Genomic DNA, 23,032 nt, shown 5'->3' with positions numbered 1-23,032 from the left:
TGGCATCCAATCACCAGTCCTTATCCGTTTCCTCTGGAGAAAACCCTTACAGCCAGAGCGTTCTCGTACACCGAGTCCTATAGGAGATGGTTATCTATGGTTCTGGGCCTACCTGCCTTCACCATGTCCAGATCTATATTCTATAGTATTCTATTATTTTTCTCACATTAAGAGGTTCCACAAGAGGATAGTTTCACTTCAGGGAAAAAGAGCTACAGACAACCAAACACACACTATATTCCCAATGCTAAAATGTATTTTATTCTTTGGCAACTGTGCACATTTTCACAATCTACAACATTTCCCCAACCATGCCAATTCTAGTGCTACAATCACATATATAACATATTACTATTCATAACTGGAAGACTTAGATTCAATCCAGACTTATTTCACAGTAGATATCTTATGCGATCTGGGCCAGACCGACATTGTTGTTCTGTCTGTCAAAGATGGCATAGTACTGCCTTATGAAGACATCTCCAAGGATCCAGAGCTGCTGAGTTCCACCGTTACCAAAACCAGTCATACAGCCGTAGGAGTTCTACACAGAGAGAGAGAGGAGGAAAATCAGGCATGTGAGGCTCTTTGCTTCTAGGATCTAAAAGAAAGCTTAAGTCTCAGATGTACATGTGTTCTGATGAAGGTGCTCTGAAAGACAGCAGCATTAAAGATCAGATGGGTCATATAGATTGTATGTAACATGTGTTTCTGTAGACTACCTGGGAGGTGATAGGTTGTATGTAATGTGTTTCAGTAGACTACCTGGGAGGTGTAGGCAGAGGCAGGGATGGTGAAGGCGTTTCCGTTGAGGGTGAAGGTCACCTCGGGCATGTTGGGGATGTTGTTGCAGTTCACGGAGGCCTATGAGAGGAGTAATAACATGTTATCATTTATTCTGTGGTTCATCGAAGAGGAGGCGGCGATTGAGGGGGAAAAACATCAAGAACAGATTTACATCCTTTTCACACTACCACGCTGGTCCCAACCCAAATATTTTTACATTTACATTTAAGTCATTTAGCAGACGCTCTTATCCAGAGCGACTTACAAATTGGTGCATTCACCTATAATATCCAGTAGAACAAACACTTTACAATAGTGCATCTAAATCTTTTAGGGGGGGGGGGGGTTAGAAGGATTACTTTATCCTATCCCAGGTATTCCTTAAAGAGGTGGGGTTTCAGGTGTCTCCGGAAGGTGGTGATTGACTCCGCTGTCCTGGCGTCGTGAGGGAGCTTGTTCCACCATTGGGGTGCCAGAGCAGCGAACAGTTTTGACTGGGCTGAGCGGGAACTGTGCTTCCTCAGAGGTAGGGAGGCGAGCAGGCCAGAGGTGGATGAACGCAGTGCCCTTGTTTGGGTGTAGGGCCTGATCAGAGCCTGAAGGTACGGAGGTGCCGTTCCCCTCACAGCTCCGTAGGCAAGCACCATGGTCTTGTAGCGGATGCGAGCTTCAACTGGAAGCCAGTGGAGAGAGCGGAGGAGCGGGGTGACGTGAGAGAACTTGGGAAGGTTGAACACCAGACGGGCTGCGGCGTTCTGGATGAGTTGTAGGGGTTTGATGGCACAGGCAGGGAGCCCAGCCAACAGCGAGTTGCAGTAATCCAGACGGGAGATGACAAGTGCCTGGATTAGGACCTGCGCCGCTTCCTGTGTGAGGCAGGGTCGTACTCTGCGAATGTTGTAGCAACAATTTTTAGCAACAATACGGTCGTTTCAACAACTAACAAGGCCAGGCAGATTGGTTTGGCTTGGTTCCGCTGAGTAGTGTGAAAAGCCTTATAGTTGGACACGTGTGTGTGTGTGTGTGTGTGTGTGTGTGCGTGCGTGCGTGCGCATAACTCACATCTCCATACTGGTCAGTGGTGGCTCCGACCCAGCTGTTCATGTTGCTGATGTCAGTGGTTGGCCCAACGATCTGGGAGGTGCCAGTATCAATGATAGCCTGACACCCACCATTGCAAGCCACTGTGTTGCCGTTGATGGTAACGCTGGAAGGACAAATACTAGCTGAGTTTACCTGTTCTACCTCTATTTGGTTGTATGTATATTTCTTGACGTTTTTTTGTTTTTTTGTTGTGAGCAAATAAACTTGAAGTGCACAGCAACATTTAGTCATAGGCTCCAGACAGGAAGTAGGTATGTTCATTTGATGTACTAGTCCAATGTGTTCTGGGTGATGGCATGAAGGGATGATACAAAAGTTGATAACATGATGGACAGGGACATAATGCTCTGTGTAGAGGGAATATATATATATAGTGCATTCAGAAAGTATACAAACCCCTTGACTTTTTCCAAATTTTGTTACATTACAGCCTTATTCTAAATTGGATTAAATAAAACATCTTCCTCGTCAATCTACACACAATACCCCATAATGACATCACAATACCAAAAAATGACAAAGCGAAAAACCCCATGACAGCAGGTTTTTTTTTAAATTTTAGCAAATATATAAAAAATCTGCATCATTGAAGGTCCTCAAGAACCCAGTGGCCTCCATCATTCTTAAATGGAAGAAGTTTGGAACCACCGAGACTCTTCCTAGAACTGGCTGCCCGGCCAAACTGAGCAATTGGGGGAGAAGGGTCTTGGTCAAGGAGGTAACCAAGAGCCCGATGGTGACTCTGACAGAGCTCCAGAGTTCCTCTGTGGAGATGGGAGAATCTTCCAGAAGGACAACCATCTCTGCAGCCCTCCACCAATCAGGCCTATATAGTAGAGTGGCCAGACGGAAGCCACTCCTCAGTAAAAGGCACATGACAGCCCGCTTGGAGTTTGCCAAAAGGCACCTAAAGACTCTCCGACCATGAGAAACAAGATTCTCTGATCTGATGCAGCATTGAAGGAAACAAGATTCTCTGGTCTGATGAAACCAAGATTGAACTCTTTGGCCTGATTGCCAAGCGTCACGTCTGGAGGAAACCTGGCACCATCTCTACGGTGAAGCAGGTGGTGGCAGCATCATGCTGTGGGGATGTTTTTCAGCAGCAGGGACTGGGAGACTAATAAGGATCGAGTGAAAGATGAACGACACAAAGTACAGAGAAACTCCCCAAATACAGGTGTACCAAGCTTGTAGCGTCATACCCAAGAAGACTCAAGGCTGTAATCGCTGCCAAAGGTGCTTCAACAAAGTACTGAGTAAAGGGTCTGAATACTTATGTAAATGTCTAATAAATATATATATATATATATTATATATATATATATATATATATATATATATATACACACACATCAGGTTTCTAAAAACCTGTTTTTGCTTTGTCATTATGGAGCATTGTGTGTAGATGGATAAGGGGGAAAAAAACTAGGGGTCTGAATACTTTCCGAAGGCACTGTATAGACATGAATCTTGGTATGGATATGGACCAGGATATAGGCTCTATGTGGACTAGTGTACCTACCTGTCCATGTTGATCTGCCAGTAGGTCTCAGAGGACAGGGGGATCCAGGTGATCTGTCCAGTGTAGTAGTTAGACTCAATGTCTCCGAAAGACACCACACTACCCTCTGCTGAGTTTCTATTGGAGGAGAAAAAAGGTCAACAAGGTTGTTTAATCATCAACACATGTTGAAATGGATGTCACCTTTCCTTCAAAGACATTTAAAGCAGTTGTATAATTGTATTAAATATTAATTCACAGGTACATTCTTGCTTTATTAATATCACAGCTAAGATAAAAGGCCAACTCCCATCCAGTTGTATTTGTAAGTTACTATGTTACCCGCTCAGGTAGACAGAGAAGAGGTTCTGAGAAACGAGGCCCTGGGTCATCATGTTGTCAAAGACGGGTGTGGCCCCAGAGGCCGCCAGGTTGGGGAAAGCCAGGCCCAGGATACCGTCGGCAACCATGTTGGCCATGAAGGGAGCCTCGGTCTGACTGGCACCAAAGATCTGCTTAGTCACAGAGATACCGCCCACCTGGGAAAAACAAAACAGCATGCGTCAGTCACTGGGCACCTTAGAAATAGAATTACTGAATATGATTTACCCATTCAAGTGAATTGTTTGGGGACGTGTGGACCGGTGGCCATATTGAGTGTACCCAAAATAGTAATTATATTTCTTTGCTGACTGTGCTGGAGTCAGTTACTAATATACTTTTTAGCATGTGATGATATAAAACAGGACTGCTTTGGGATGGCGGGTGCTGAGTGGAAGATTATTTGAGGGGTTGCATTGTATGTAATGTACAGTATGTTGTAAATGAAAGTGTCAATTAAACATGAATCACAATAATGTGTAGCTAGCTACATTTACATACCGAAACAGTGTCGTATGCCAGCTGTCCAGTCATGCTGCCAGTTCCGTACTGAATGGAAACAGGCTTGTTGGCCCACGTGAAGGTGCTGGACTGTGCAGGATTGAATTTGGCATGATTCTCTATTTAAAAACATGAACATGTTCATTACAGACCAAGTACATACTGTGCCATTGCAAAACTGAACATTAATTTATTCATTGGTATTGATCTATTCTCTACCATTCACGCTCTTATGGGGACAATATAAAAAATGCATTCATGCTATTCTATTGTTTAATTGTGTTAAGCCAACCCTCTTATGCTGTACACCCTCAGCCCCTAACCTCAACCCACAACCAAGTCTCCCATTCTCTGGCTAAGTACTCAATATGAAACTGTATTTTGCAACTCTGTCACAAGAGACTACTAGTAAACAATTTTTGGAATATAGCTATTCTCCAATGCCACCAGTATTGTACAGACCCCTACAGTATACTCACGGCAGGCCTGGCTGGAGCAGTAGACAGAGGGAACCCACAGGTTAGAGGAGCCAGTGTCAAAGATGACGTTGAAGGACTGGGGAGGGGTTCCAATGGAAATCACTCCGTAGTAGGACAACTGCAGAGAGACGGTGAAACAGAGATGTACTGGAAGTCAGGGTCTCACACAAGTGAACATTTCAGAGTCCTATGAAGAAACAGACATTTGTCTAACAACGTAGCTAGTTACATGCTAAGAAGCATGGCTGGTTATATGCTCATCTGTAAGCTCATAATTAATCTGACCATGCCAGTGTACATTTCATTTAAGCAAGACATGAACACAAACTGTAGAGCCAATGGGTTCAAACTATACAGTCACAATATCCAACATGTAATGACGTTTTTGAAACAATAATCATATAGCCTATAGACTAGCCTGGTCCCAGGTCTGTTTGCGCTGTATAGACAACTCCCATGGCCATTAGCTATAGAGCAAAAACTGATCTGGGACCAGTCACCAGGCTAATACAGTATATCACCATACTGCTTCTGTCTGTGCCTTACGTCAGCGTCGTTGGTCATAGCCTCATCACCGGTCTGGTAGAACTTGGCCATCGGGTTGTAGGGGAACTTCAGCCTGGTCTCCTCCCATAAACCCTTCTCCATCAGGGTCTCTCTGGCAGTCTTCCCCTTGATCAGAGAGATCCTGAAAACACACAATCACAATCACAATCCCCTTTATTCGCCACAATTATATGTACCATGAATTGGACCTGGTGTCAGGTGCTGACAACAATAAACAGAATATGCAGACTGAGAAGAGAAGAACGGAACTTACTTGATATTACACTCGGACAGGGCCACTAGGGCACACAGGAGGACAGCCCAGTTCATCATGGTTGCTTCTGGTTCTTCTTGCACAGAGAGAGTGAAGTTAGGAGGAGAACCCAGACCTTATATACAGTCATCCTGGACACCAGGACCCAATCCCACAGCCAATCGACCAGGTTAATGCCCTCCTTCAGCACACAATGTCAAAGCTATGGGTTTGTCCCAAAATGGCATGCTATCCCCTATATAGTGCACTACTTTTGAACAGGGCCCATATACCTCTGGTCAGAAGTAGTGTCCTATGTAGGGAACACAGTGCCATTTGGAACTGATAACACAACTTCAGATAAGAAAAGTGTGAAGTGGTTACAATATAAAACGCCTATGTAGCAAAAGTAAATATGCTTCAGGAACAATGTTAATGAACAGTCTGGCATCTAATCTTGGAAAGCAAAATATATCTGGATACTAGTCTGTGCCACAGTGGGGTCAGTTCAGCTAAACCTAGAGTATGGGGGGGTCAATTCAGATAAACCTAGAGTATGGGGGGGTCAATTCAGATAAACCTAGGGTATGGGGGGTCAGTTCAGATAAACCAAGAGTATGGGGGGGGTCAGTTCAGATAAACCTAGTATGGGGGGTCAGTTCAGATAAACCTAGAGTATGGGGGGTCAATTCAGATAAACCTAGAGTATGGGGGGTCAGTTCAGATAAACCTAGAGTATGGGAGGTCAGTTCAGCTAAACCTAGAGTATGGGGGGTCAATTCAGATAAACCTAGGATATGGGGGGGGTCAGTTCAGATAAACAGGATATGGGGGGTCAGTTCAAATAAACCTAGAGTATGGGGGGTCAATTCAGATAAACCTAGGATATGGGGGGGGTCAGTTCAGATAAACCTAGAGTATGGGGGGTCAGTTCAGCTAAACCTAGAGTATGGGGGGTCAATTCAGATAAACCTAGGATATGGGGGGGGTCAGTTCAGATAAACCTAGAGTATGGGGGGTCAATTCAGATAAACCTAGGATATGGGGGGGTCAGTTCAGATAAACCTAGAGTATGGGGGGTCAATTCAGATAAACCTAGGATATGGGGGGGGGGGGTCAGTTCAGATAAACCTAGAGTATGGGGGGTCAGTTCAGATAAACCTAGAGTATGGGGGGTCAGTTCAGATAAATCTAGGATATGGAGGGTCAGTTCAGATAAACAGGATATGGGGGGTCAGTTCAGATAAACAGGATATGGGGGGGATCAGTTTAGATAAACCTAGAGTATGGGGGGGTCAGTTCAGATAAACCTAGAGTATGGGGGGGTCAGTTCAGATAAACCTAGAGTATGGGGGGGTCAGTTCAGATAAACCTAGAGTATGGGGGGGTCAGTTCAGATAAACCTAGAGTATGGGGGGTCAGTTCAGTTAAACAGGATATGACAAAGTGGGGACTTTTTGGAAAGTTGAAGCTCATTTACTGCATTTCTACACAGTTTAAAAACTCTAAAATACTATTTGGAGAACAGCAAAAACAAACAAAAATTACCCCAACCATTCATTATAACTGCAATATTAGGTTTAAAGGTCTGTGGACTGGCATATACACTGGGTTTACAAAACATTAGGGGCAACTACCTAATATTTTGTTTTTTTTGTAGGGTCATGGACTCTACAAGGTGTCGAAAGGGTTCCACAGGGATGCTGGCCCATGTTGACTCCAATGATTCCCACAGTTATGTCAAGTTGGCTGGATATCCTTTTGGTGGTCGACCATTATTGATACACAGGAAAAACTGTTGAGCATGAAAAAGCCAGCAGCACTGCAGTTCTTCACACACTCAGGTGCGTCTGGCACTTACTACCATGGCCCCGTTAAAAGGCACTTAAATATTTTATCTTGCCCATTCACCCTCTGAATGGCACACATACACAATCCATGTCTCATTTGTCTCAAGGCTTAAAAATCGTTCTTTAACCTGTCTCCTCCCCTTCATCTACACTGATTGAAGTGGATTTAACAAGAGACATCAATAAGGGATCATAGCTTCCACCTGGATTCACCTGGTTAGTCTGTCATGGAAAGAGCAGGTTTTCCTAATGTTTTGTAACTCGGTGTATAACGTCGACCACTACTCAACCTCATCATATACTGTCTCATTTACTTGTGGAACGACATATACAACGTCGACCACTACTCAACCTCATCGCATACTGTCTCATTTACTTGTGGAACGGCACATTCAGTGCAACATGAAATAGACTCATAATACACATGATCAAATCACAACATGGCCGACTTCAAATGCCGACATGCGTAGGTGGAGCGCGAGTTTCAAGTTTAGGGAGCTCTTTTCGTTCACCATAAAATGTAACCTTTATAAAAAAGGATATCATAGCAAAAAGTTATGTAAGATAGGCTACCATTCTTTATGTGATGAATAGATCGCATAGTCATAATTTAGGCTAATTACATAACTCAATCACTGTTTTGTGAAACGTGAGCCGACAAGGAGGAAAATCTGTCGTTAACCCTAATTTGCTCCTGGGGCGCCGTACTACTATGTCTGACCCTCAAAAACTACATATTTCACTGCACCTATATGGGACTAAGTAATGCTGAATGTACCTTTTCATAATCTTATCAAAATGTCCCAAGTTTCCATTTGGAAAGTAGACTAGCTTGCCATTGCAAAAGTTACTTGATAACAGCGTTCAACAACAACACAGCAATATATGAAGAAAAAGGTCAATGTCCTAGACAATACACAGAATATTGACTGACCAACACAAGTTTATCTACATCATTAATGAACAATTGGTCTGTAATCTGCCGTTGGTTATCAGCACATTAAACAGAATGTCTGAAGGTGTAGTAGAGGTAGTCTCTGACAAACCATTTAAAGATCAAATTTTAACCAGTTTAAAGATGAAAATGCTCATTTCTATTTCTAATTTAAAACAATAACATAAAGATGACGTGCAGGATACAATTCGAACTCTTGAAAGGATATATACTGCTTCGGTATGGCACCCTCCACAATATAAATAAAACGGTAATATTTTTTATTTAACTAGGCAAGTCAGTTAAGAACAAATTTTTATTTTACAATGACTGCCTACCCCGGCCAAACCCGGACGACGCTGGGACAATTGTGCGCTGCCCTATAGGACTCCCAATTACGGCCGGATGTGATACAGCCTGGATTCGATCCAGGGACTGTAGTGACGCCTCTTGCACTGAGATGCAGCACCTTAGACCGCTGCGCCACTCGGGAGCCAAATGATGATGATGATGATGATGATTATGAGGAATGTGTAAGGAACAGTACAGTGTTTAACTATGACGCTTTCTAATTGACTGATTGGCTGGGAAAACATAGTTTGTTAACAAACAGAATGCAACTATGAATATATAACTAAAAACTGTTTTCTGAGTCAGAGTCACGACTTGTTTTGACAATCGGATTGTTCCCAATTATGTTTCTATAGCCACAACATATGTTGAATACAACCTTAGTTACGGACTCATTTGACATTGAATCTCACGTGTCAGTCATAGGAAAGGCAAGGGCTCCAGGAGGGTTTTGAAGAGGCTGATTACGGCCACGTGATACTCAAGTAAAACAGAGGCATGGACTTTCACTAAGAGATAAGATATTACACTGAACAAAAAAACATGAACACAACATGGAAAGTGTTGGTCCCATGAGCTGAAATAAAAGATCCCCAGAAATGTTCCATACCGTACGCACAAAAAGCATATTTCTCTCAAATGTTGTGCACAAATGATTTTACATCCCAGTTAGTATTTCTCGTTTTCCAAGATAATCCATCCACCTGACAGATGTGGCATATCAAGAAACGGATTAAACAGGATGATCATTACACAGTAGCACTTTCTGCCACTCTAAAATGTGCAGTTTTGTCACACAACACAATGCCACACGTTTTGAGGGAGCGTGCAATTGGCATGCTGACTGCAGGTATGTCCACCAGAACTGTTGCCAGAGAATTTCATGTTAATTTCTCTACCATAAGCCACCTCCAATGTCGTTTTCGAGAATTTGGCATTACAGCCAACCGTCCTCACAACCGCTGCCCACGTGTAACCACTCCAGCCCAGGACCTCCACATGTGGTTTCGTCTGAGACCAGCCACCCGGACAGCTGATGAAACTGAGGAGTATTCTGTCTGTAATAAAACTAATTCTGATTGGCTGGGCCTGGCTCCCCAGTGGGTGGGTCTATGCCCTCCCAGGCCCACCCAGGGCCTAATTTATCTATTTAAATTGTCTGATTTCGTTATATGAACTGTAACTCAGTAGTCATTGAAATTGTTGCATGTTGAGTTTATATTTTTGTTCAGTATATATAACTTACATAATTACTTACATAACAACAACAGACACAACACACAGTGTAAGTACATGTTTTTCACAGTGGTATGATACAGTGGTATGATACAGTGGTATGATACAGTGGTATGATACAGTGGTATGATACAGTGGATTTAATTTGCAGAAATGTTGATAATAAATAAAAACATTACATTTGCATATGAATAAAACAGTAAATTATTCCGAGTTGCATCAAGCTTTTGACAGGCCTGTGTATTAAAACTACAGTCTGCAATTGGTACACACATAAAAAAAAGAAAACATTTAGCTATGTATCTTTCTTGGCACAGTTTAGCATGTATATATTGTCTTGGCATGTCTTTGGTGGCCAGTGGGGCACAGTGAGGTGTATTTACAGATGTTATAATCTCATGAAATATAACAGTTCCTATAGTACATAGAACAAAGACTAAGTAAGGGGAATAGAGTGAAGGTGGTGTGTGACTGAGGGACTAAGTAAGGGGAAGAGAGTGAAGGTGGTGTGTGACAGGAACTAAGTAAGGGGAAGAGAGTGAAGGTGGTGTGTGACTGAGGGACTAAGTAAGGGGAATAGAGTGAAGGTGGTGTGTGACTGAGAGACTAAGTAAGGGGAAGAGAGTGAAGGTGGTGTGTGACTGAGGGACTAAGTAAGGGGAAGAGAGTGAAGGTGGTGTGTGACTGAGAGACTAAGTAAGGGGAAGAGAGTGAAGGTGGTGTGTGACTGAGGGACTAAGTAAGGGGAATAGAGTGAAGGTGGTGTGTGACTGAGGGACTAAGTAAGGGGAAGAGAGTGAAGGTGGTGTGTGACTGAGGGACTAAGTAAGGGGAATAGAGTGAAGGTGGTGTGTGACTGAGGGACTAAGTAAGGGGAAGAGAGTGAAGGTGGTGTGTGACTGAGGGACTAAGTAAGGGGAAGAGAGTGAAGGTGGTGTGTGACTGAGGGACTAAGTAAGGGGAATAGAGTGAAGGTGGTGTGTGACTGAGGGACTAAGTAAGGGGAATAGAGTGAAGGTGGTGTGTGACTGAGGGACTAAGTAAGGGGAATAGAGTGAAGGTGGTGTGTGACTGAGGGACTAAGTAAGGGGAAGAGAGTGAAGGTGGTGTGTGACTGAGAGACTAAGTAAGGGGAATAGAGTGAAGGTGATGTGTGACTGAGAGACTAAGTAAGGGGAAGAGAGTGAAGGTGGTGTGTGACTGAGGGACTAAGTAAGGGGAATAGAGTGAAGGTGATGTGTGACTGAGGGTGCTGCTGTCATTGTTTCCCATCTTTCTCCTCTTCTTCTCTCTCCTCTTCTTCCTCCTCTGTCATCAAAAGTCTAGGTTTTTGAAGTCTTTGGTACACCTGTATGTGCTACCTGTGTAGCTGGTACAGACCAAATGAGGAAGACATGGACAGGTGTGATGCTGTCTTTTTCCTGGATAGGGCACCTGGAAGAAAGATACATTATCTACATTTGATTCAACTTTATTGATCTCCCTTAGGATCCATTAAATCACATTGAGCCAACAGCTCTAGGGCTAAATGAACAGACTTTGTCAAATGTCACCAGAGATTATCGAACTATTCCAGTGGGAAACGGAGAACCATGATGAAAGCAAGTCAATAACTTCTGAAGTTATCATACTAAGCAACAATTATGTGTTTGTGCATGTGTGTTTATCTGCACTTCTGTGTGTTTGTGTGTGCGCTTGTGTGTGTATTCCTGTGTGTGTGAGTGTTTGCGCATGTGTGAGTGCGTGTGCCAGGCAGTATGTGCCATCAAGCATATGCATGCGTGTTTGCGCGCGTGTGTGTGTGTGTGTGTGCCCGCGTGCGTGTGTGTTCCTCACCTTGTGACTGAAGGGGTGGCACTCATCCCCCTCTTCCCCTCGTGGTATACACATCCGCAGTCCCCTAAGCCACAGACTGACAGCACAGCATAGACCAAACCCACACTGAACATCTCTATCACACGCCTGACAGAGATGGGGGGAGAGAGAGAGAAAGAGAGAGAGAGAGAGAAAGAGAGAGAAAGTGAGAAAGATAGAGAGAGAAAGAGAGAGAAAGAGAGAAAGTGAGAAAGATAGAGAGAAAGAGAAAGTGAGAAAGAGCGAGAGAGAAAGAGAGAGAAAGAGAGAAAGTGAGAAAGAGAGAGAGAAAGAGAGAGAGAAAGAGAGAGAGACAAAGTGAGAAAGTGAAAAAGAGAGAGAGAGAAAAAAAGAGAAAGAGAGAGAGAGAGAGAGAGAGAGAGAGAGAGATGACCGTCACACATTTTTTTACTCAGTTTGGGTGCAGGTTTTCTGTAACGGTCTGGTGTTGTAGTAAAGCTCTGACTCTGGACCACACATACCCACTGGAAACAGGAAATACACCCACTGGAAACAGGAAATACACCCACTGGAAACAGGAAATACACCCACTGGAAATAGGAAATACACCCACTGGAAACAGGAAATACACCCACTGGAAACAGGAAATAAACACACTGGAAACAAGAAACACACCCACTTGAAATAGGAAATACACACACTGGAAATAAGAAACACACCCACTGGAAACAGAAAACACACCCCCTGGAAATAGAAAATACACCCACTGGAAACAGGAAACACACCCACTGGAAACAGGAAATACACCGACTGGAAACAGGAAACACATACCCACTGGAAACAGGAACACACCCACTGGAAACAGAAAACACACCCCCTGGAAATAGAAAATACACCCACTGGAAACAGGATACACACCCACTGGAAACAGGAACACATACCCACTGGAAACAGGAACACGTACCCACTGGAAACAGGAACACGTACCCACTGGAAACACGAACACGTACCCACTGGAAACAGGAACACGTACTCACTGGAAACAGGAACACGTACCCACTGGAAACAGGAACACGTACCCACTGTAAACAGGAAACACGTACCCACTGTAAACAGGAAACACGTACCCACTGGAAACAGGAACACGTACCCACTGGAAACAGGAACACGTACCCACTGGAAACAGGAACACGTACCCACTGTAAACAGGAAACACATACCAACTGGAAACAGAATACACACCCACTGGAAACAGGAACACGTACCCACTGGAAACAGGAACACGTACCCACTGGAAACAGGAAACACGTACCCACTGGAAACAGGAAACACATACCAACTGGAAACAGGAACACGTACCCACTGGAAACAGGAACACGTACCCACTGGAAACAGGAACACGTACCCACTGGAAACAGGAACACGTACCCACTGGAAACAGATACACACTGTAAACAGGAAACACGTACCCACTGGAAACAGGAACACGTAACCACTGTAAACAGGAAACACATACCCACTTGAAACAGCATTCACATAACCACTGGAAACAAGAAACACATACCGACTGGAAACAGGAACACATACCCACTGGAACCAGGAAACAGGATATTTTTGCAGAATTCTGCATGCTGTCGTGGACGAATCATAATTAGTTGGGTAACATAGATAATTAAGATGTTTTATTAGTATAATATGCTTATTTGAGGTACTTGTCATTAGAACGTGTCCATTGGACTCTGGTGTCTTTTCTGTTGCACATCTACCTTAACTGGGTCTCAGACACTTGGGGCCCAGAGAGGGGAGAGGTCAGATTTGTCTTCATATGTGAATGTGTCTTTACTTATTCTTAAACCATGTGAAGGGATGGCGTGATTAATGGGGAACCAATGACTTGTCTCCACAATGTCTGTGAGCAAGTCACTCCCACCTTTTCTTTATTGTGGGGAGGATTATGGCAGTAAATGGACCCTTGTATGTCCTCTCTTAGATCTCACACTTATCCTGGGATATTATATGGCCTAGAGGCTCACTCCCCTGTCCAGCAGTAGGGTCAAGAGGGGGTTTGCTTGAGATGGGAGTATCTAGAGTTGACAATTGATATATGCCATTGGATGAAATAGTTCTGTTCAATACCGTACCAGGGAGGGACAGTTCTAAGGGGACCAGATACTGGGCTATTCAATGAACCCTGTTGACATAGCAGTTACTGTCTGATGTGTTTTATGGATATCTGTCATACAAAACTTAACCATTGTGAACTGTTACTAAGTATCTGTGGTTTGTCAATGTACGTTGAAGGGGCTGTATCGTTGCTATAAAAGATCCCTGTAGCCATTCTGTAATCACCTCATACAATGATTCATTCGAGAGAGTGCATTATTGGGGGTCAAGAACTTTTGCAAAAGTATCTTAAGTATTAAAGATGTAGTTTAACTCGGACTGGTGTGTTTTGTAACTCCTCATTTGGTAATGCGGAAATTAGCCACCACAATGCAGAGTCTCAATTTGGTGTTTACTCTCTCTGTCTCTCTCTACCTTCCACCTGTCACTTCTAATGACCCCTACTCTCTCTATATCTGTCTCTCTCAGTGGTGTAAAGTACCTAAGTAAAAATATGTTTAAGATGTACTTAAGTCGTTTTTTGGGGTATCTGTACTTTACTATTTATATTTTTGACAACTTATACTCCACTACATTCCTGAAGAAAATAATGTACTTTTTACTCCTTACATTTTCCCTGGCACCCAAAAGTACTTGTTACATTTTGAATACTTAACAGGACAGGAAAATTGTCTAATTCACGCACTTATCAAGAGAAAATCCCTGGTCATCTACTGCCTCTGATCTGGCAGACTCACAAAACACAAATGATTCGTTTGTAAATTATGTCTGAGTGTTGAATTGTGCCGCTTGCTATCCGTAAATTAAAAAACAATAAAATCATGTCGTCCGGTTTGCTTAATATAAGACATTTTATATTATTTATACTTTTACTTTGATACCAAATACTTTTAGTAGTATTTTACTGGGTGAATTTTACTTTTATTTGAGTCATTTCCTTTTAAAGGTATCTTTACTTTTACTCGGGTATGAAAATTGGGTACATTTTCCACCACTGGTCTCTCTCGCTACCTTCCAACTGTTACTTCTAATGACCCCTACTCTATATCTGTCTCTCTCTACCTTCAATCGTACGTTTCACAATGACAACTCTATTAGTAAAAATGTCCACACAGTACATGAACGAAAGGTTTGTCACTCACCCCAGTAATGACAGCCCCCCTGGACCAGTTGAAAGAAATCATTAAGATGGAGAGAAGCAGGACCCTGGTCCCCATGGCCGTACCAGCAACAGTAGCACAGGATAGTGTAGGCTACCACTCTCTCTTCAACAGCAATACTGTAGCCCCCTTCAGCGCAGTAGCTACTTTCTGTTGTCAGTCTCTCCTCAACACAGTAATACTGTAGCCCCCTTCAGCGCAGTAGCTACTTTCTGTTGTCAGTCTCTCCTCAACACAGTAATACTGTAGCCCCCTTCAGCGCAGTAGCTACTTTCTGTTGTCAGTCTCTCCTCAACACAGTAATACTGTAGCCCCCTTCAGCGCAGTAGCTACTTTCTGTTGTCAGTCTCTCCTCAACACAGTAATATTATCGCCCCCTTCAGCGCAGTAGATACTTTCTGTTGTCACCCTCTCCTTCTTGTGCTGTCCGTCTGACTCACTGTGCCTGGTGTCATGTCCAAGCTCTCTCTCTCTTTTCATCCTCTCCCTCTCCGCTGCCCCCCCCCTTATTTACATAAGTATTCAGACCCTTTACTATGAGACTCGAAATTGAGCTCAGGTGTATCCTGTTTCGTTGATCATCCTTCAGATTTTTCTACAACTTGATTGGAGTCCACATATTGATTGGACATGATTTTGAAAGAAACACACACCTGTCTATATATGGTCCTACAGTTGACAGTGCATGTCAGAGCAAAAACCAAGCCATGACGTCGAAGGAATTGTCCGTAGAGTTCAGAGACAGGATTGTGTCGAGGCACAGACCTGAGGAAGGGTACCAAAACATTTCTGCAGCATCGAAGGCCCCCAAGTGCACAGTGGCCTCCATCATTCTTAAATGGAAGAAGTTTGGAACCACCGAGACTCTTCCTAGATTTGGCCGCCTGGCCAAACTGAGCAAATCGGCGGAGAAGGGCCTTGGTCAGGGAGGTGACCAAGAACCTGATGGTCACTCTGACAGAGCTCCAGAGTTCCTCTGTGGAGATGGGAGAACATTCCAGAAGGACAACCATCTCTGCAGCACTCCACCTATCAGGCCTATATGGCAGAGTGACCAGACGGAATCCAATCCTCAGTAAAAGGCACATGGCAGCCCGCTTGCAGTTTGCCAAAAGGCACCTAAAGACTCTCAGACCATGAGAAACAAGATTCTCTGGTCTGATGAAATCCAGATTGAGCTCTTTTCCCTGAATGCCAAGCGTCACGTCTGGAAGAAACCTGCCACCATCCCTACGGTGAAGCATGGTGGAGGCAGCATCATGCTGTGGGGATGTTTTTCAGTGGTAGGGACTGAGAGACTAGTCAGGATCAAAGGAAAGATGAACGGCGGAAAGTACAGAGAGATCCTTGATGAAAACCTGCTCCATAGCACTGAAGACCTCAGACTGGGGCGAAGGTTCATCTTCCAACAGGACAACGCCCGTAAGCACACAGTCAAGACAACGCAGGAATGGTTTTGGGGAATGTCCTTAAGTGGCCCAAAAAGAGCCAAGACTTGAACCCGACAGAACATCTCTGGAGAGACCTGAAAATAGCTGTGCAGCAATGCTCTGCATGCAACCTGATAGACCTTGAGAGGATCTGCAGGAAGGAATGGGAGAAATTCCCCAAATACAGGTGTGCCAAGCTTGTAGCATCATACCCAAGAAGACTCGGGCTGTAATCACTGCCAAAGGTGCTTCAACAAAGTACTGAGTAAAAGGTCTGAATACTTATGTAAATATGATATTTCAGTTTTTTAGTTGTAACAAATTTGCCAAAATGTATAAAAACCTGTTTTTGCTTCGTCATTATGGGGTATTGATGTAGATAGATGAGGGGGGGAAACAATTTAAACAAGTTTTGAATAAGGCTGTAACGTAAAAGAATGTGGAAAAATTAAAGGGGTCTGAATACTTTCCGAATGCACTCTTCCTGCTCTTCCTGCTCCAAGTATAGCTCCGTATTCTGAGTAAGTGACCAGACCAACAGTGGTGACTGACTGACCAGCATGTCTGTTGAATGGACTTTATGAATACACACTAATACAGTATGTCACGAGACTCGTCTGAAGGTAACCCGCTACTGGGCCAAAAAATGTATTGCCGTGAATAGGGCATTTCCACGTCGAAGGTATACGTGTCATTCCACTATAAATTATTATAAATATATAGAGAGATAAGAAAGCTTACAAAAATATATATATATATTTTTTTTATAAGCTTTCTTATCTCTCTCAGATACTTCAAAACGTTGTTTTGATATATTTTCTAATCTGTTTTTCCATATATGAATTTCTTATTCGATGTGTTTCTATGGGCTAATAGCAGTAAGGCCAAATTCAATGTTTCATCAAATATGTTTTTTTGATACCTACAAGGCTCCTAAAATCAAATAGGTAAATGATCCATGGTATGACCATCTTAAAACAATTCCATATGTTAGTTTAGTAGAAACCCAGCCAGGGGCCTTTAGACTGTAATGGGATTTATGTGACATCCTGGTCCCAAGGTGTCCATCTGTTTGTCTGGGCGGAGACAGGACCAGCCGTCATAGAAAACCCCAAAGTTATTGCCATAGAAATAGAATGTCATCGCAGCTCACTCTTCCAGTCGGTCCATCGTCTCATTCTAAGATGAGGCTTTCAGGTAAATCGCTACATATCGATCACAACTTTCTACTGAAGACAACGAGGCCTGGGAAAACACAGTAATCTGATCTCTTTTGTCATGCACCCATAAAATCATATACAGTTGAAGTCGGAAGTTTACATACACCTTTGCCAAATACATTTAAACTTAATTTTTCACAATTCCTGACATTTAATCCTAGTAAAAATTCCCTCTTATTCCCTGTATTTGGTAGCATTGCCTTCAAATTGTTTAACTTGGGTCATACGTTTCGGGTAGCCTTCCACAAGCCTCCCACAATAAGTTGGGTGAATTTATCCTGACAGAGCTGGTGGTAACTGAGTCAGGTTTGTAGGCCTCCGTGCTCCACACGCTTTTTCAGTTCTGCCCACAAATGTTCTATAGGATTGAGGTCAGGGCTTTGTGATGGCCACTCCAATACCTTGACTTCGTTGTCCTTAAGCCATTTTGACACAACTTTGGAAGTATGCTTGGGGTCATTGTCCATTTGGAAGACCCATTTGCGACCAAGCTTTAACTTCCTGACTGATATCTTGAGATGTTGCTTCAATATATCCACATAATTTTCCTCCTCATGATGCCATCTATTTTGTGAAGTGCACCAGTCCCTCCTGCAGCAAAGCACCCCCACAACATGATGCTGCCACCCCCGTGCTTCACGGTTGGGATGGTGTTCTTAGGCTTGCAAGCCTCCTCCCTTTTTCCTCCAAACATAACGATGGTCATTATGGCCAAACAGTTCTATTTTTGTTTCATCAGACCAGAGGACATTTCTCCAAAAAGTACAATCTTTGTCCCCATGTCCAGTTGCAAACCGTATTCTGGCTTTTTTTATGGAGTAACTGCTCATAGAGAGAAACAGAGAAAAATGACTTAAAAGTTATTTTTATTGTCCAGCCGAATGAGTTGTAGGCAGATCATTGGAGATGTGGTTATCTGTTGTCTTACTATGAGGTCATTTTTTAAAATTCATATCGACCAGTGACATGACCTTTGACCCAAAAAAGGCAGTTACTGCCTTCTTGCTTGGTACAGCCACTGGAAAACTTCTCCATTACGATTTAATTTAATTTTTTTAATTTTTACAAACTTGTGTTAGTATATTTCATTGTATGTGGCTGTCAGTGTCATATAGTTTGATACTTGTATTAGCAAATAACAATAAATAATATCAAAGTTTACCGTAGACACTGCAGCCCAAAGCTCAGTGAAACCAAGGTAAAAGGCAGTAAATGATGTGAGTAATGCCAGTGCATGCCTTTTTCCATGGTTTCACTTTAACTTCTTGCAGTTACTGCAAACATGACCCCCAATTTTCTCCATAATACAACACAATTGAGTCATGATATTTATCCACATGATAAAGCATGTATTTCAAGTATTAAATATTTTTTTGAACAACAAATTTTTGACCAAATGTGCAGTTACTGCTCTTTCACTTGGTAGGGCAGTATAGTGCACTAAATATAATAATAATAATAAATGTAATTTGAATAGCGCTTTTCATTACAGAGTTATTTCAAATCTCTGGTCAAAAGTAGTACACTAGGGTGCTATTTGGGAAGCAGCCCAGGATCTCTGTAGACTAGACTGCCCTTTAAATGGGACGCAGCCCAGGATCTCTGTAGACTAGACTGCCCTTTAAATGGGACGCAGCCAAGGATCTCTGTAGACTAGACTGCCCTTTAAATGGGACGCAGCCCAGGATCTCTGTAGACTAGACTGCCCTTTAAATGAGACGCAGCCCAGGATCTCTGTAGACTAGACTGCCCTTTAAATGGGACGCAGCCCAGGATCTCTGTAGACTAGACTGCCCTTTAAATGGGACGCAGCCCAGGATCTCTGTAGACTAGACTGCCCTTTAAATGGGACGCAGCCCAGGATCTCTGTAGACTAGACTGCCCTTTAAATGAGACGCAGCCCAGGATCTCTGTAGACTAGACTGCCCTTTAAATGGGACGCAGCCCAGGATCTCTGTAGACTAGACTGCCCTTTAAATGGGACGCAGCCCAGGATCTCTGTAGACTAGACTGCCCTTTAAATGAGACGCAGCCCAGGATCTCTGTAGACTAGACTGCCCTTTAAATGGGACGCAGCCCAGGATCTCTGTAGACTAGACTGCCCTTTAAATGAGACGCAGCCCAGGATCTCTGTAGACTAGACTGCCCTTTAAATGAGACGCAGCCCAGGATCTCTGTAGACTAGACTGCCCTTTAAATGAGACGCAGCCCAGGATCTCTGTAGACTAGACTGCCCTTTAAATGAGACGCAGCCCAGGATCTCTGTAGACTAGACTGCCCTTTAAATGGGATAGAGAGGTACAGTATAGCATGACAATTTTCATGACAAAATGCCATATTGTGTGACACATATCATATACTAGTGTGATGACTCATTGTGAGTTAAAGGTCAATCAAGGGACCGTCTGTAGACAGATAGGTGCAGTGCTGATTGATATACAGTAACTAATAGTAGTTAAGACACCTATTCCTTTTCACCAACTCCCTCTGGCCGTAATGTGGACGAGGATGGACTATCTGTGTGTGTGGGCGAAGGGGGTGAAGAGGGGTGTGTGTGTGATGGTAATGGACAGGGAGGTATCAATAGGATATGCAGGTTTCTGATTTAGGGACGTAGAGAGGGATGAGAGGCGAGGAAGTATACCCCATGGGTTAGTCAGCAACGCATTACCCAGAATGCTGTGTAGCAGGTGATGGATTTCTCTGAAGGACTCCTGGCTACATAATTACATTCCCTTGTTTCTGCCGTGTCAGCAGAAGAGAAGCAGCAGGCCTCTGCTTCTGAGGACCGATAGGACATAAATCATCCAAAGAGCCCTGTCCTCCCTGGCTTGGGTAAAGTACAGTCGTGGCCAAAAGTTTTGAGAATGACACAAATATTAATTTCCACAAAGTTGTGTCTTTAGATATTTTTGTCAGACGTTACTATGGAATACTGAGGAATAATTACAAGCATTTCATAAGTGTCAAAGGCTTTTATTGACAATTACATGAAGTTGATGCAAAGAGTCAATATTTGCAGTGTTGACCCTTCTTTTTCAAGACCTCTGCAAACCTCTGCCTCCCTCCAGACCTCTGCCCTGACATGCTGTCAATTAACTTCTGGGCCACATCCTGACTGATGGCAGGATTCTCGCATAATCAATGCTTGGAGTTTGTCAGAATTTGTGGGTTTTTGTTTGTCCACCCGCCTCTTGAGGATTGACCACAAGTTCTCAATGGGATTAAGGTCTGGGGAGTTTCCTGGCCATGGACCCAAAATATCGATGTTTTGTTCCCCGAGCCACTTAGCTATCACTTTTGCCTTATGGCAAGGTGCTCCATCATGCTGGAAAAGGCATTGTTCGGCACCAAACTGTTCCTGGATGGTTGGGAGAAGTTGCTCTCGGAGGATGTGTTGGTACCATTCTTTATTCATGGCTGTGTTCTTAGGCAAAATTGTGAGGGAGCCCACTCCCTTGGCTGAGAAGCAACCCCACACATGAATGGTCTCAGGATGCTTTACTGTTGGCATGACACAGGACTGATGGTAGCGCTCACCTTGTCTTCTCCGGACAAGCTTTTAACCGGATTCCCCAAACAATCGGAAAGGGGATTCATCAGAGAAAATGACTTTACCCCTAGTCCTCAGCAGTCCAATCCCTGTACCTTTTGCAGAATATCAGTCTGTCCCTGATGTTTTTCCTGGAGAGAAGTGGCTTCTTTGCTGCCCTTCTTGACACCAGGCCATCCTCCAAAAGTCTTCACCTCACTGTGCGTGCAGATGCACTCACACCTGCCTGCTGCCATTCCTGAGCAAGCTCTGTACTGGTGGTGTCCCGATCCCGCAGCTGAATCAACTTTAGGAGACGGTCCTGGCACTTGCTGGACTTTCTTGGGCGCCCAAGAAACATTTGAACCGCTCTCCTTGAAGTTCTTGATGATCCGATAAATGGTTGATTTAGGTGCAATCTTACTGGCAGCAATATCCTTGCCTGTGAAGCCCTTTTTGTGCAAAGCAATGATGACGGCACGTGTTTCCTTGCAGGTAAACATGGTTGACAGAGGAAGAACAATGATTCCAAGCACCACCCTCCTTTTGAAGCTTCCAATCTGTTATTTTAACTCAATCAGCATGACAGAGTGATCTCCAGCCTTGTCCTCGTCAGCAATCACATCTGTGTTAATGAGAGAATCACTGACATGATGTCAGCTGGTCCTTTTGTGGCAGGGCTGAAATGCAGTGGAAATGTTTTTGATGGATTCAGTTCATTTGTATGGCAAAGAGGGACTTTGCAATTAATTGCAACTCATCTGATCACTCTTCATAACATTCTGGAGTATATGCAAATTGCCATCATACAAACTGAGGCAGCAGACTTCGTGAAAATTAATATTTGTGTCATTCTCAAAACTTTTGTCCACGACTGTATACTAGACACCTTTATGGGGAAAAATGCAGCAATATGATGAGAGAAGACAAAATACTTCCACCTCTCCTATCAGAGTCATTAGTTCATTTATTTTGGTACTGTCCATATGTATCTTGTTTTTGGTCGCTGGTTCAGGAATGGTTGAAGAATTGCAACATTTACTCTGCAGATAACACTTCTGGGTGATCAGAAAAGTCATAGTCAATCGATCAATAATATAATAATACTTTTGGCAAAAATGTTTATCTTTACTTTACAATCTGTAGAAACTATCAGAATAGAAAGGTTCAGTACTTTTGTGAAACATCACAGCACCGTTGAAAAATATATGGCAAATAGAAATCCAACATGGATGGTGTTGAGACAGATTGGAGGGGTTGAATGGAGCAGAAGGTTGGGACTAATAACAACAAGATAACCAACGTAAAACATACAGGGTCTGTAAAATGTTTATAGGTTTAGAACTTTTGTGAAATAGCACAGTTACAAATAGAAATCAAACTGTATGGACATCAGAAATAGATGGGAGAGGTTGAGGAGGGCCAGGACTAAAAACAAACAAAATATAACTATTGTAAAATAGATTGTCGATAAATTATATATAAACTCAGCAAAAAAATAAACATACTCTCACTGTCAACTGCGTTTATTTTCAGCAAACTTAAAATGTGTAAATATTTTTATGAATATAACAAGATTCAACAACTGAGACATAAACTGAACAAGTTCCACAGACATGTGACTAACAGCAATGGAATAATGTGTCCCTGAACAAACGGGGGTCAAAATCAAAAGTAACAGTCAGTATCTGGTGTGGCCACCAGCTGCATTAAGTACTACAGTGCATCTCCTCCTCATGGACTGCACCAGACTTACCAGTTATTGCTGTGAGATGTTACCCCACTCTTCCACCAAGGCACCTGCAAGTTCCCAGACATTTCTGGGG

The 23,032-nt window shown here is 43.2% G+C and overlaps 1 protein-coding gene across 1 annotated transcript; it reads right to left on the bottom strand.

Moving 5' to 3' along the window:
* Positions 1-238: 238 nt before the first annotated feature.
* Positions 239-5,678, bottom strand: LOC115165347 (pepsin A). The gene is made up of 9 exons (XM_029718418.1): positions 5,576-5,678; positions 5,302-5,443; positions 4,756-4,873; positions 4,277-4,395; positions 3,737-3,933; positions 3,416-3,532; positions 1,849-1,993; positions 766-864; positions 239-544 (listed from the first exon to the last, which is right to left on the bottom strand). The coding sequence occupies exons 1-9, from the start codon at positions 5,632-5,634 to the stop codon at positions 407-409; spliced, it is 1,134 nt and encodes a 377-aa protein (XP_029574278.1). The 5' UTR covers positions 5,635-5,678; the 3' UTR covers positions 239-406.
* Positions 5,679-23,032: the final 17,354 nt, after the last annotated feature.

This window comes from Salmo trutta, chromosome 28 (genome assembly GCF_901001165.1).
Source record: "Salmo trutta chromosome 28, fSalTru1.1, whole genome shotgun sequence".
NCBI classification, from domain to species: Eukaryota; Metazoa; Chordata; class Actinopteri; order Salmoniformes; family Salmonidae; genus Salmo; species Salmo trutta.
Note: the sequence above shows the minus strand (reverse complement) of the source record. Positions and strands in the feature narration are given on the sequence as shown.

What these genes read in the sequence shown, in the direction of transcription:
- LOC115165347 (XM_029718418.1), bottom strand. Translation starts at nt 5,634, where the DNA reads ATGATGAACTGGGCTGTCCTCCTGTGTGCCCTAGTGGCCCTGTCCGAG. An exon ending in CTGCTCCAGCCAGGCCTGCC is followed by an intron (nt 4,396 to 4,755) that starts GTGAGTATACTG and finishes GTTTTTAAATAG; the next exon opens with AGAATCATGCCAAATTCAAT. An exon ending in CCACTGACCAGTATGGAGAT is followed by an intron (nt 865 to 1,848) that starts GTGAGTTATGCG and finishes CTCCTCTCATAG; the next exon opens with GCCTCCGTGAACTGCAACAA.